Raw genomic sequence first — 15,000 nt, forward strand, 5'->3', positions numbered from 1 at the left:
GGGTGTTGTGCAAACGATCGATGAGATATCAGAGACCTCATGTACATTGCCTTTAGCGTCACGTAAAGCAATACTGCCCACGCGCACTACTTCTTGAGCCGCGGCCAATAGCTCATTTCGCCCACAGGCTTTGCTCGCTCCATTGATTACGCGTATTTTTCACAATCATTTTCCGTGCTACTACTTTGCTGGTTTAGAAAATAAAACCGTTTTCTGTCTTTAAGAAAATGAATCGCGGAACTGAAAAATTACCAAATGGTCACAAATTGGAAAAAAACTGTTTGCGTGCCTAATGAAAATTGTAATTTAAAAAATTCATGAAATTCTTAAAGCTCATGAATTCAAGAAAGTTCATGAATTTGAAAATTTGGATGAATTCAAAAAATTGTGAATTTTAAAAGTTCATATAATTAAAAAGCTCATGAATTGACAAAGAATGTTAGATTTTAAAAAGTTCAAAAATTTGGGAAAAATTGAGAATTTAAAAATTGTTTTGGCATATGAAAAAACTGCCTGTATTTGACAAAGTTCGTGTCTTTTTAACTGAAAACAAAACATACAAAAAAAGGAAAAGAAAAAAAACAAAACCAATAGAAAACCAAACAGGTAAACAAAGTAAGAAAAACACATAGAAAACCGGCCCAGCAAAATGAACCTGCTAGATGATTACCAAAACTGGTGACTATTATGTGGGCTGACCCATCTAGGAATCTTGTGAAGGAATTGGGTGTGCGATGTGTACCGAAAGAGCCTTAGTTGGCGCCTTAAGCGCTGAATAGGATTCCTGGAGCAAAATCACTAATTAAGGTGTACCCTTTGCAAATGTCACTCTCACATTCTCTGATGTTGACAAGTGACGAACTGCATGTACGCACTTGTTGCAACATGAGAGTTTATATCTTATTTTTCGTAGACTCATTTTGTCAAAACGTTTCATCTCTTGAACCGTGCATCCAAGTCATGAGTCGTTTTTACCGTCGAATTTTTCGTGTCGAGATCTTCGAAACTAGATCAGATGTTAATAGGTTGAAAGTGTTCTTTCAAAATTAAATGAGAATAAAGAAACAAAAATAAAAAAATAAAAAGAACATAAACTGGGAAAAAGACCGAAAACCACAAACAAAAGCGCACAACTGTGCCTTTTCACCTTTTTCTGAGAGCACAGTTGTGCCTTTTCCTTTTTGAACCATGAAAAGCATTGTTTTTTTCGGAAAACACATCTCTCATAGAAGCACAATTGTGTTTATTTCTTTTCGAGAAATATTGTGACAAACTCTCTTGGTACATGGGCAAATAAATTTTCCCGGCACTTGGAAACCACTAATATATGTCCCTTGTGTGGTCTGGAATGCGAGGATGGATTTTGCAAAGGTACCTGCGGCTGCATAACAAGGTGGAGCTCTCAGCCCTCTGGCATGGGTAAGCACTCCTATGCCCTTCAGTATGATTTGAAGTGTTTGGCACTAGGTTACTCGTGATTAGCCATCGATGTTGTGTTGTTGCAACGAAACACTATTGTTGATTAATGAAAGACAAGCATTCCTGGAATAACTCTTGGGTATATAGGTTAACCTATATACCTCATGAGTGACGTCCAAATCATGTGAAATAAAAATGATGGTTTAGATGATAAATAATAACTACTATTGTTGTTTTGTAATCAACTTGCCACTTTGTAACATAAGCATTTTGTTTCACAGGTTTCTTTGGTGGTGGGAGCTGCAAAGGAAGTTTGAGCTGTAGAGGTGAAGTTGATGATTAAAAGGGTCTCTACAATGTTGTATATTTGTTGATGTAATCTGCTTATTGAGGGCATGTGAAGTGATGTTAGATGTATTCTTGGGCACATATTAGAAGGCCTTTACTCAGTGAAATAATTGAATAGAAATTTATGAAATGGTCCAAATTATGGGCATGTTCGATGGAAATTAGTTGTGTTGTGAATGATTGATTATGTGTGGTAGGTCGTACTGTACCTGGTTGGATGAATATCATGGGCTTTATTAAAATAATTGCACTAAACTGCCACACTAAAATAAATGAAAAATGGACTAATGGGCCTGGCTGGACATAAATAGCAAGGCAGTATGCCACGTCAGATGTACACTAGCACCACATAGATGCCATGTGAGGTCCATATATTGGTACAATGTCGTGTAAATCCATGACAGACTAGTCTGTCACGGAGGACCGGGCATGGGGCGGGCCTGGGCTGATCGGTGACGGCTAGGGCCCGTCATGATCGTGCAGTTGTCAAATTATGACGCGATATACATGAAGGATTTTAAATCCGTCACACACCTTCCTCCTTGACGGTTTTGCACTGTTTTGTGACAGACTGAATCCGTCATGGATTAACAAGATTCTTGTAGTTTAGGGCGCGCCAAGAGCAGCACTAAACCGACCATCGATTGCAAGATGGAGCATGCCACCACAAGGATGGCTCAAGCTAAACGTCAACGACGCGTTTCTAGCACAAGCAGGAAAAACGATGGCGCCGGTATGGTACTCAGGAACAGCTTGGAAGGCATCATCTCCACGTATTGCCGACATTTATTCACATGCGATAATGCTCTTGCTGTAGAACTCGAAGCTTGTAGAGAGGGAATTGCGTTAGCCTTGGAGTGGAGCTCCCTATCGTTTATTCTTGAGACGGACAGTATCAGAGCAGGTGCAATGATTTTCAAACCAATGGGGAACAAATCACAACATGCCTCTAACATTTAGGAGATCGCCGTCATGATGAGTGAAGGTCGAGTGGTAGTGGTTAAAGCTATTAAGAGAGTATGTAATTATGTTAGCCACCACTCAGCCCAGATGGGTAGACATGAGGTTAAGTCGGCCGTTTGGTTACGATCAGACACTGAGAGGGTTATAAATTTGTGTGAACTGGATATCAACGATCCATGTTAATTAATATACAACCCTTCTCCCTCGCAAAAGAAAAAGAAATATAGTTGTGCTTCTCGTTTTTTTAGGGATAGTTGTGCTTACCGTGGAAGCATAAGCTTTGTTTTTTGTTTTTTCAGTTTTGCTAAAGCACATCTAGATGTGCCATAAGTATTGCACATTTAAGTCATATGTCATTGATCGTACATTGAGATTCGTGTGAATATTTTCTTTCTCTTTTTTCTTTTTCTCTTTATGCTTGATTCACTCACTTAGATGTGCAATAACTAAAGCACATCTAGATGTGCCCTAGACACACCCTTTGTTTTTCTTAGCAAAGCATAAGCTTTTTTTTTTTGAGGTGAAGCACAAGCTTTTCTTTTGAGGGATAGCAAGCGTGCCAGCCCTCCTCACCGATGGGCTGCCAGCCCATGTAGCGAAGGAGGAGCTGTGGACCTGGCGTAGTGGCGTGTGCGCAGTGCGCCCTTCGATACCAAGCGCTGAAGCCGCAGTAGATCCGAACGGGCCCAAAAGTCACCAACAGCTCAACTCCTCCCACGAGTTCCCGGATCCCTGTCGTCGGCGAGCCGGCAATGGCCGACGACGTCCGCGAGCTCCTTCTCTCGACCACCGCCGACGCCGACCCCTCCACCCCGCTATCCGCGCCCGACCTCCGCCTCCTCATCGACCACCTCCGCCACCGCTCCGACCGCCTGCACGCCTCCGCCCTCTCCTTCGCCTCCTCCAACCGCGAGCCGCTCGCCTCCGCGCTCCTCCGAGCCGCCAGCTCCGCGGCCTCGTCAGCGTCCCTCCAGTCCTCCCTCCAGTCGGCGCTCTCCCCGCTCTCCTCCTCCCCGGACCTGTCCGACCTCAGGTCCCTCTCCGATCGCCTCGTAGCGGCCCGCCGCGAGCTCCGCGAGCGCCAGGAGCACCTCGCTGCCGCATCCTCCGTAGCTTCTCTCTCTGCGCGGCTTCGCGCCGCTCGCGCCTCAGCCAACCCCCTTGATGCTGCCGCTGCCGCCGCCGAGCTCAAGCCCCTCCTGGTGAACCCCGAGGGATCTGGATCCGGTGGGGACGAGCCAGTCGTGTTTGGGCTTCTTCGGGGTGAATGGGAGCAGCTCGTAGACGAGGTGAGGGGTGTGCTGATTTGAGGTGCCTTTTGCATGCTAGGATTTGTGTTTGTGCTAACTGCTGTGCTGGTTGTTTCCGATGACGATGCAGTTGCAAGTAGGACTTTCGAAGAATGTGGAGGAGTGCGTGGAGTTTGCACCGGAGGGAGGGAAGGTAGTGGTGAGGGCTGGACCGAGCGGCAGTTCAAGTGGAACACCCGGTGTTGAGCTTCGTGTGGCGCTGCAGGCATTGGAAGTAAGGTTTACTTGTCTTCAGTCTACAATTTTGGAAGACAGTGGACTTTTTAGTTAGTCTGTACGGACATTTTTCTTATGATCGTTAAATAGTGTACAAAACTATCGCCAAGGGTATCATCGGCCAAGGTGCATTAAAGGATATGGTGGACACTTTTGGGGTCCTGATATAGTGATATATCACATTCAGCAGCTAAAGGCCCTTGCAGCTTTTAAAATATGCTTACCCCATGAGTTACGTTCTTCCTATGTGCCATCACAAGTTTATCATTTGGCCTTCTCATACCCCACCAAAGATTAGTTGCTAATTCTTTGCTGCACTGAACTATTTTCTATTTTTTTGCTGTCTTCTTAAGAATCCATAGAACATTGTGATTGGCCATATGTTACATATTACTAGACCAAACAAACCAAACCAGTTTATTCCATGCAGGGGGTGCTTCTCTATATGTATTAGGAAGCTCTATCAAATTCTCCGGTTGTTATTATCTCTACCAATAAATGGTTCAGTGAGCTTGGTCAAATGCCTTCGTACAAACGCTTGGGTAATAAATGAACCACTTTCTCATACCTTTGTGTTGTTGGATATGCAGATAATCGATTCTCTAGACTATGGGATGGCAAAAGTCGCAGATTTGATGGTAAAGCATGTTTTTATTCCAGCAATCAGCAACATATCTGTCACAGTTTCTGTAGAAGTGCTTGAGAAAAATGGCTCCACATACCCAGCATCAGTCTTGAGTATAGTCCCCTCAGAGGAACTACAGGTGAGCGCTACGTAGTGTTTACTGGTTCATCAGAGCTGTCTCTTCTGAACTATCTTTATATATATTGGTTATGTTTTGTTTTCGAAGTACTCTTTGGTTCAAAGGATTTTCGAAGATTCTAGTCCTTAAAGAATTTTCAATATCTGAATTGTTTGATTTGTTGAATTGAAATCCATATGATTTTTCCCTAGAATTTCCCATGCACTACATATCATAGGAAATTTCCATTCACTCCAATCTCTTGGGAAGATTCCTATGTTTTTCTGGGGTAAGCAATCGCCCTTTGGTGAAAATTCTTGCAGCGTTCAATCTTATATGGGATTCAAAAATGCATGGGATTGCACTCCTATGTTTTCCCTACTCATGCGTTCTTTTAATTCTGTGAACCAACGAGGCTTGTATCTGCTTTATTCCCAGTCGTTTACTGATTATAATTCCAAGTTATTGCCGCAATATGAATGCTAAATAAGAGCTCAGTTGAAGATGCCATTTCTAACAGCACTAAGCTGTTGTCTTTTTGCGGAGTAGGTAAAATTATGTCTTTGCACATCTAGAATTATGAGCCGTCAAGTAATCAATATGATTTCATGACAAAACACTGCCATGTAAGCTTAATTCTTGTTTTATTTTTGGGTTGTTTTGGGTAATCATGTAACTGCTTTGTTATTATTCAAGGGCTACAAAGATGGTTCAGTCCTTTACTCAAGAATAATTGATGTCATCAAGTTTGCTCGCAAGTTCATTTGTGTGGAAAATATCACATGGATGCAGTCCTTTGCAAAGTTAACCTGGTCAAGAATTTCTGATCTGGTTATCACACATTTTCTCTCTAAGGTATGCTTATATTTATCCTATATACCTAAGAGAGTGATCCCCACTACTTCTAATTATCTCAACATGTGTGCTTCCGCATCATCAAAATTGCTGTAGCCGTTAGATTTACTAGGTTGATCCACTAGCATCCGTCTGATCTACTCATGAGAATCCTCTACCATTCAACATGCATTAGAGCATTCTAAGTGAGTTTTATATCACATTGCATTTAATTGTGACATGCATAACTTTTCATGGTAAGATATATTTTTTGCTTATGCAGAGATTTCTCACATAGTTTAAATTGTAATGACTGAATTAGTATTCTACACAATATTTAGAAACTCTATATCCAATTCCGCAGCAACGCGCGGGGTATCGTCTAGTTTAACAAATAAAAGTTTGACAATTGTTAATTTGCTGTTTTTCTTCTTGCGAGCAGCCCTTCAGCTGACACACATGCTTGTCTCTATTTGATCCTCTTTGTTCAGTGCCCATTGAACTGGCAATATTTCTTGTATTTCATCAACTATAGTTCATTTATTGACTTGTGAGTTGTGACTGGGTTGTTTGAGGAAAACAGTTTACTATCAACACTGACCACTTCTCCCTTGTATATATGATGAGAACTTGACAAGACAAGAATAGTACGCTAGAATTACTACAACACATAATTCCCCTCTAATTTCTATGTCTCGGTATAAGTATAAACTGATCACAAAGATGAGAATGTGACGACAGATTGAATTTTTCGTCCCATGCTGAAAACAATTTGGAATTTCATCATAAAAATGGAAATGATCAGACTGGACTGATCTAATTGTCATTACAGCTTCTAAGCAACTCAGCTTCCTTGCTTCAGTTGTCTTGTTTGTGCGCATGTGCTTGGTAATCTCTGTTTGTAGAAGGAAACAGATGCCACCAGATTTATTCTATAATGACAATGATTCCCAAAAATAGTGCTGTTATATACGTCATAATAACTGGTCTGGTCATTTTGTTATGTTTTCAGGCTGTTCCGGATGAGGCGTCCAAGCTGATTGAGTTCCAAGATGTTATAAGGAGTACAACTGAATTTGAGAATACTCTTAGGGGTATGATGTTTATTTCGCCTGACAGAAAGGATGGCAAGTTAACCCAATTTGTTGATGATGTTGAAGTTCATTTTGCTGTAAGGAAGAGAAATGAGATCTTAGTGAAAGCAAGATACATTCTTGTACAATATGACTACAAAAATCCTCTTGTGAGTACCAAAATTTATGTTTTGCCATTGGAAAATTACTTAGCAGGATAATGTGGGATTCATTGTAGTGAAGTGCTTGCTATTGCAGGCATCAGATGACCATGGAGATTCTGTTGTTGATTTACTTTTCCAGCCAGAGAAGTGTTTTATATCTAAATCAGCACTTCAGTTAATGAAATTGGTCCATGGAGCCCTCAAGGTATGCCTGCCTCTACAGTCGTGACTCGCTGGATCTATTAGCATAACTGCTTGTTGCTTGTACTACTGTAACATGTCATTATCGTTTCTCATCATAACCACCTTTCTTTTGCAAATACCGCCTCCCACTTTTCAGTATTTGCATGTTGTAAAATTTCTCAATCATTTGATGTACCCATTTCTGTTGTTGTATAATCAGTGCAGGATGCTTGTTTGTCGTCCGCAAGAGTCGCAAAGGAGTTTTGCTGTGCTGCTAGGGATGCCTTGCTCTTGTATAAGGCTATTGTGCCAGTTCAGGTTTGTGCATGTACTAACTTTGCATGATAATTTGGTATTGTGTCATGAGATTTATATTTGAACCAAATCTCTAGTGATGGCAATGTATGTCATGCAATCATGTGTCTGGGAGCATCTAGGATATTCCTGAGAGCATTATTAAGTTGTGCATTTTATTTAGACGTGCTAACTAGTAGCCAAATGCAATGTATTTTATTACAATTTTGCAATAGTTCCGCTATTCTTCAGATTTCAGATAACTAGTTCTTTACATTGTGTTGTTGCAGCGGTCGGGTGTACTTGGTATCATCTTGATATTAACATATTATTACCCTTTTTTGAAAAAATGAAATTCTGATGATGAACATATAATCAGGTGCATAAAATCCACATTATTTCAACAGAGGCATCCTTAGAATACTATTAGAAGCAGGTGCTGTTCCTTTCTAGGGTTTATCTGTTGGTTGTCTATTCTTTATCTGTTGGTTGTTTATTCGCTTGTGGCCCTTCCGTATTGCTGTTTTTCTGGTTTTGGTTGGGGTGACCATGCTGCGGGATCCATTGTAAGCGTAGACATGGTTGAAGAGCCCACACTTCCACACGCGGACAGCTGTCACCAGCTTTGGCCAGTAGATACAACTGGTTTGACTCAACAAACACTATATACAGATGACTTTGCTCTACCTTGGTTGTGCCATTTAGTCTTCGTGTTGTGTCCTCTTCCATAAAGATCCAGGCGCCCCTGGTTCTTAGGTCTGAGGCGATGGTGTCCTCTCTGCACTCTGATGCGTCTGACAACCCACCAGCGGCAAGAGGGCAGCGCCACTATTTTAGACACCGTTCTGGAGTTAACCTCAAATGCTAGCATAGCAGTGAGAGGAAACATAGACATCACTCTACACGCGCAGCCCACAGCGCCAGTCTCTCCCCCACCCCAATCTGCAATGCAGCAGCACAGTGGCATGTGAGCCAGAACACCCTGAACGAATGCTCACAATTAACCGAGGTGTAGGCCAAGGCGGTAAAAAATGTTGTTAGGTCGATGATGCATGGGGCCCACAATGAACCCACAGCCCGGCTGAGAGCTCCCTATTTCTAGGAAGCTTACAATTGAAGATATGTGATGATTCCCTTTTTTTTATCTGCTGAGAGTATTTTGGATCAAGGATCTGTATTTATGTTATATTTAGTTTTAGTGAAAGGTGGACTTACGGGAAATAACATTTGCCTTAGACTATATCGTTTGATGATTTCCCTTAGCATGCGTGGTTTACTTAAACTATAAATTACACCTTTAATCATGGGATTGCAAGACCTAATTCTTATTTTTACCGCAATGCTGCACCAGTAGGGGTGTTCCTGATGTACTTAGTCGATGTAAACTATTTCATACATCATGTGCCTGTTGTGCTCTTATGCGATAGCACTTATGAGATCTTACATTCTTACTCAATGTGCTCTTATGGTTTCAAATATTTTAGATAAACTTACTGCAGTAATTCTGTCATTGATTTGCATTATGAAGTTGTCCTATTACGAGATCACACTGTATTCTACTCTTCAGTTATTTGTTTTCGTTACTGTCATTTTACTTAATACCATTGTGATTAAATTTAGTGTTTTTTTTTAAAGCTAGAGAAGCAACTCAATAGTATCAGTCCGGTGGCTGCCATCCTTCACAATGACTTCTACCATTTATCCCAAGAAATTCTTGGTCTTGCATTTGAGGTTTGTATGTCCTGCTATTTGCTCTTTACTATCATTTATCTCAGTTGCTGATTAACGTGAAAATGATTGCCTCCCATGTGCATGCTTAGGGTCTGTCTGGTCAGCCTAAGCTTAGGCATGCCACAAATTGTTCGGTGGGTGTTTGGTTGGTTACCATAGCTGTGGCTGGTAACCCACGCATTATAGATTTTCAGCTTTTTGCCACAAGTGTGTTGGTGATTTGTTTTAGCAACACTTCGCCTAACCTTAGTTGTGGCTAGGTTAACCTCAAACCAAACAGCCCCCTTTTGTTCTCTATACTAACTTTATCTTCAAAATCTCTTTATGTGGTCGTTTAAAAAAAAACTGTTCGATGAGAGAATTCAGATTTGTGTTTTTGCATCCTAGATTAATGTTCCATTATGATTCACCTAAATTTTAAAACCAACTGTACTTATGTTTAGATATCTGATAGAAAATTTCTTCTTTGGAGCTATCTGCATGTCTTTAAGGCGGCAATGCGTTTTCCTAACCTTTCTTGATGCTTTTGTCCAGTACCGTGCAGATTTTCCTAGTGGTCAACAAAAACTAGTTGTTTTTGTGGATTTAGCTCCAATCTTCTCCCAGATGGCAGATGGTATACTGAGAAGACAAATACAGTTTGCAACGGCTAACTTAAGCGAGGTATTTCCCTATACCTTTTATGGCATCCTTGAAGGGATAAAATGATCATTGGTGAAAACTGTGGAATTCACATCATTTATTTCTGGTCGTAAGTAGTCAAGCCGATTTCAAGTTTGTCACATTATTTTTCAGGCTATAGATGGCGCTGATGGTTTTCAGAACACGCACCAATCTCAGCATTGTGAATCAGCAAAATTTAGTATTGAGCAGGTATGTCTTGTTGCCAAAGAATATGAGCTGTGCCTAGAAGAAATATGGCAAAGAGAAGTCTACTATAATTTCTCTTGATATATTATTCAGGACCTTCAATTTGTTTGTATTATTTATATAGTGCCAAAATCCTCAACAGTGATAAATTATAGATTGTCAACTAATGATATATATTGACCTCCTTCCAGGTGGTGTTCATTTTAGAGAAGATACACATTATGTGGGAATCGGTACTGCCTAGGTCAATTTATAGGAGAAGTATGTTTCATGTCCTTGGACCTGTCTTTTCTAGAATTACAAAGGACATGCTTCTGATAGATGACATGGCAGCAGAGGAGACCTTGCAGGTAATAATATTCTGCTTGAAAGGTTTGATCTGATCACTATCGATGTTTATTAATATGTGATACACTTCCAGCTGCAAGGCCTTATACATTTGGCTCTTGAAAACCTCTCCTCACTATTTCTGTCCCTGGTTGAGAATGATGATGATAAGTTCTTGGATCATCATACCTGGGTCCAGCTGGATGAGAGTATACCATCGTTGAAGAAGTTCCGAAAACTAGCAGGTAATTTTCTCTCAGTTTTGAACTTATTTAACATGTCACACTATTATCTTTGCTCCAATAATACTGAAAAACGTTGATGCTGCTCAGAGTTGCTTGATATGTCGTTGAAGTCCATCACAGCTGCTTGGGAAAGCGGGGAGCTAGCTAACTGTGGTTTCACATCATCTGAGGTGAGCAAGTTCCCCCTTTCCTTTTTCTTTTTACCTTTAAATGGAGTTTTGATAGTGCTCGGTCATCTGTTTTTCTTTTTTGAGGGACGGTCATCTGTTGTTGGTACAACCTGTTACTGTTATACCAGCCATCATATTGTTGTGCATGCTGTTCTTTGGTGTGTATCCTACTTGCTAAGTTAATACTTATCAAAACGTAAGATGTTTTTTGGTTTTGCATAGGGCATAAAAAACACCTTACATTTTTTTTGGAGGGAGTACTATTTTAGCACATTTTAGAGGCCTACTGGTAAACAACACGACGAGGAACTAAATTAAGCTTTTAGAGTAAGTGGTTACATGAATGAGATGGAAGGCTTGCTATCAGGATAATTTTTTTTAAATGGACAATATCATGTGAAAGCTGTGGTCAACCTTGGCAGAACAACGTGCACTTTTGTCTCTGTTACAGCCACTAGGTAGTTTATTTGCTTCAAAGCTCTCGAAAATAATTATAACCAACATAACAGTTTTTTCCCAGGCGTCAATTGACCCTGTTGTATTTGTTCCTTCGATGCTGTCTAGGAGCAGCAGTCCAGTTATAATCAATATTGTGTGCCTTTGCCCACAGCCAGACTTATTATACCTCACTAATTCAAGTTTGATCCATTTTTAGTGTTGAATATTTTGTTTCTGGTTCTCTTTTCAGACATCAGTTGACCCTGTTGTATCATTTTGGCCTTATTTGTTCAGAATCCATCGAAGCCGAAACTTTTCACTGTTGTTAATTTGTAACTGATCGTTTTCTTTGTGCAGATGCGGAATTTCATCAAAGCAATTTTCGCCGATTCACCTCTTCGAAAGGAGTGCTTAGGCTGGATCGCCGCGAACCCAGCTTAGGATGCAGAGTGCTGTTGTTGATTACTAGGTGCCCTCATTACGGCCCTTTATCCCCATCAGATTCTGTAGACACCTTTACTGACTGTATATCAATCGACATAGGGTTTAGTTTGCACTGAAGCTACAGGGCCTGCGGTTTATTTTTATAGAAGAAACAACCTGAGCACAGAACGCAGAGTTCAGGACCCGAACTCTGGTGGGCAGTGTAGAGTCACATTTAAATTGATCTGGAGGATGAGAGGCGTGGCAGGAGCGCGGCACCATGGCCAGAGCATGTGGCACATGCGGACCTGTTTCGGCACTTACATCACGCTACAGCGCTGACGCGATGCCCCGCTCACGTCGAGCAATCGGAAACGCCCAGAGTCGTTTAAGTTGCGAACGAATCAAGCAGCAAAATATAGTTTGGTTTTGGATTGAGCAGATTTAGCTAGGCCTGCAGCAAATTATAGTTACCCGCGGGCACTGGCCACTTACATACAGAACCTATACATTTCCAAATAGGAGATGAGAGAGCCCTTGATCCGGCGCATGACTCTCACGAATGAGAAGCTCAATAGCCATCTATCTAGAGAAGGAACTAATGCCACTGGTAGGAAATCCATAGACCGTACACCCACTTACCACTCTACCACTTCAATTCAATGACGGACTTCACCAATACCTAGCTTGAGAGAGATCGATCGCTGGCATGTGGCGTATATTTCCGAGAGAAAGAGGACTGAAATTCACCTTTACCCCTTCTATCACAGGTCTCACTAGAGATTCCCACAAACAAAAGAGAGATTAGGAAGACCGCTCCTTTGCGAATTTGGATGGCATTTTTCGCAATCTGTTTTGTGGATGATATCCTTCCATACCAGGAGGATCTGCTGGAGAATCAAGGGTCCATTCCAATAGACATAGTGCAAGAGAAGAGAATTGGGTGACTTGAATATGTAGCAATTTGCTCGGCTATGGGCCACCCACTGCTCCTAATCAAGAAATTACTTTAGGGCAAGAGTCATGTGTGACCAGATTGGAAACCGAATTCCATTCCTGATGAGAAACTATCTGATATTCCTCCTATTTCGGAAGGTTTTCTAGCCACCTGCTTAGAGATTTGGCGGACTACCAATCCAAATAGCAGTCAAGAAAGAATCCAAGTTGTAGTCAAGATAGATGGAATGGACTAGGGCGCAAGGAAAGAGATCCAGAACGAGACCGATCATTCATTCCCTCTTTCTCTGGCTGTAGAATTGACATAGAACTAGTTTTTCTTCCCAAGGCCCAATTCTTAATGATTGAGGAAATGCACGCTCACATAATGGGAAAATCACGTATAATCCTTACGAGAAATCTCCTACTTTCCTCTCTACAGGGAAGTGCGCCAGTTCGAGAAATATCATTGATAGAATGAATGCTCTTACGCGCTAATGAATGATGACTTATTTAAAGAATTTCTTGATATCTTGCAGAATGGTTTTCATGCTAATCAGAATGAATTTCTACTTATGCGCTAAGAGAGACTCTGGTGGAATCAAACCAGTCTCTTGGGAAAATCAAATGGATGGATCTCTTTGTCAGCTTCTTGTTTGAGAAAAAGAGTAGTGACTCGCTGGATTGAGATTTCTAGGAAAAAGAGTTGCGAATGAAATCCTACACTCCCTGTAGGTAGGGCTGGGCGAGAAAGGGTCCCCTCTGAAGCCTATAAGTTAGTAAGCAGGCCAAATATTCCACCGGAGTCTTTCTTAGCAAACTCATTGATGGCAGTACCTAACTAAAGAAAAATAGCGCTCTTTCTTTCTTTCAATTACGTTTCTTGAATGGTTCTGCACTTAGATCAGTCAGTACACACGAAACCCTTTAATCAAGTGAGTGCCACTTTAACTCAGCTCTTTCCTAGTGATCTTGATTGTCCCTAGAAGCATCTCTTATTTTCATATAGAAATGAAATGGTTTAGTGGAAAAGAGGGAGATCCGGACTCACTTCTACCAATCGAAGATTATCATATTTTAATGAAAGGCAAATGATAGTCAGAAAATCGTATACAAATGCAGAAGTTAGGCTTCTTCAGGTTCTAGAGTCGTGGCTTCAAGCTCCAGTCTTAGTTTTACTAGAGATCAAATCTAAAAAGGCTCCCCGTGGACTCTACGCAGGACTTTTTTCAAAACCTTACATAATTTGAATTTCTCTTTCATTCCATGTTGCGGATAATGTGCCGTTTGGAAGTTTTGTGCTCTAAAGTGTTTGGTAAGTTTGTGCTCGGCTTGAATTTGAATGCGTATCCCGATATCTTTTTCTTCCTCTTTCTTATCTTGGTTGTCGTATCACGGATGTTGTTTCGCGCTTTATGTCTGCGTTGCCATGTATGGGCTGCGCACGTTTTCACAGGTTTGTCTTTCATCGCCATACTTGAGTCTAGCATTACCCCAGCGGAATGCTCGCCGGTTAACGATCCTGCACAAAATGCAGGTACTTCGGGGTCAGAGAAGGAGCCTCCACTGGAGGAGAGCTTCTGGGATAAGCTTATCCAGGAAAGTGAAAATAGGCGTGGGAAACAAGTCGCGTCCACAAGTCAAGCCCCCGGGGGCTTGCCGAAGGGCGGAGAGCCAGCAAAGGTTCAAGAGGCAGAAGCCTCTGCTGGAAGGGAACCTGATAGGAATGCTGGTCCTTCAACTGAGTCGTCGAGTGCTCTACCTGGGCCGGACCAGCCAGATCTTGGGCTAAACCCAGATAATCTTCTGGCTATAGCAGACGAAATCCAAAGGATCCATGGGGAACTTCACACGAGGGTACCGGCGGGGTTTCAGGCAGAACGTCTTTCGGAAATACTTGAGTATACATATGGCCCAGGAAGGATGGGTCAAATCCTCTAGAGTCTCAAAGCAGAAGGGTCCCAAAGTCCGTACTTTCCTGTCATTCAAACCCTTTTCAAGGACTTAAGAAAGTCCGGGGGTACGGAACAACAACTTAGGAAGGAATGGCAGGGGCGCTCCTAACCCCTTCGTAGGGCCATGTATAGTAAGTGATCCGAACCTGGCATAGGACTACAAAGGTGAAAAGACAGGATGTATTCCGACGAAATGCCTTGGATGTGATGTGATCGGCAAGAGAAAGATGGAATTCCTTTGGTATAAGGAAGGAAATCAAACGCGTTGTTTGAGAAGGAAAAAGGGTAACTAGAGAAAAAATCAAAATAGGCTCTCCCTGGACTCTACGCAGGACTTCTTTCTAAGCCTCACATAATT

General features: G+C 41.6%; 1 protein-coding gene across 1 annotated transcript; it reads left to right on the forward strand.

Annotated features, from left to right (window-relative positions):
• The first annotated feature begins 3,417 nt into the window (after window positions 1–3,417).
• On the forward strand, window positions 3,418–11,993 carry LOC119330110 (centromere/kinetochore protein zw10 homolog). Its single transcript, XM_037603225.1, has 14 exons — window positions 3,418–4,019; window positions 4,111–4,254; window positions 4,847–5,020; window positions 5,696–5,854; window positions 6,846–7,076; window positions 7,165–7,275; window positions 7,479–7,571; window positions 9,183–9,278; window positions 9,813–9,941; window positions 10,074–10,151; window positions 10,340–10,498; window positions 10,570–10,720; window positions 10,808–10,890; window positions 11,686–11,993. The coding sequence occupies exons 1-14, from the start codon at window positions 3,483–3,485 to the stop codon at window positions 11,767–11,769; spliced, it is 2,229 nt and encodes a 742-aa protein (XP_037459122.1). The 5' UTR covers window positions 3,418–3,482; the 3' UTR covers window positions 11,770–11,993.
• Window positions 11,994–15,000: the final 3,007 nt, after the last annotated feature.

Source organism: Triticum dicoccoides, chromosome 7A, assembly GCF_002162155.2.
Source record: "Triticum dicoccoides isolate Atlit2015 ecotype Zavitan chromosome 7A, WEW_v2.0, whole genome shotgun sequence".
NCBI classification, from domain to species: Eukaryota; Viridiplantae; Streptophyta; class Magnoliopsida; order Poales; family Poaceae; genus Triticum; species Triticum dicoccoides.

Excerpts from the sequence above, each read along its gene's own strand:
- LOC119330110 (XM_037603225.1), top strand. The coding sequence starts at position 3,483 with ATGGCCGACGACGTCCGCGAGCTCCTTCTCTCGACCACCGCCGACGCC. Across the intron at positions 4,255-4,846 it reads TGGCGCTGCAGGCATTGGAA|ATAATCGATTCTCTAGACTA; the intron begins GTAAGGTTTACT and ends TTGGATATGCAG. Across the intron at positions 10,499-10,569 it reads CAGCAGAGGAGACCTTGCAG|CTGCAAGGCCTTATACATTT; the intron begins GTAATAATATTC and ends ATACACTTCCAG.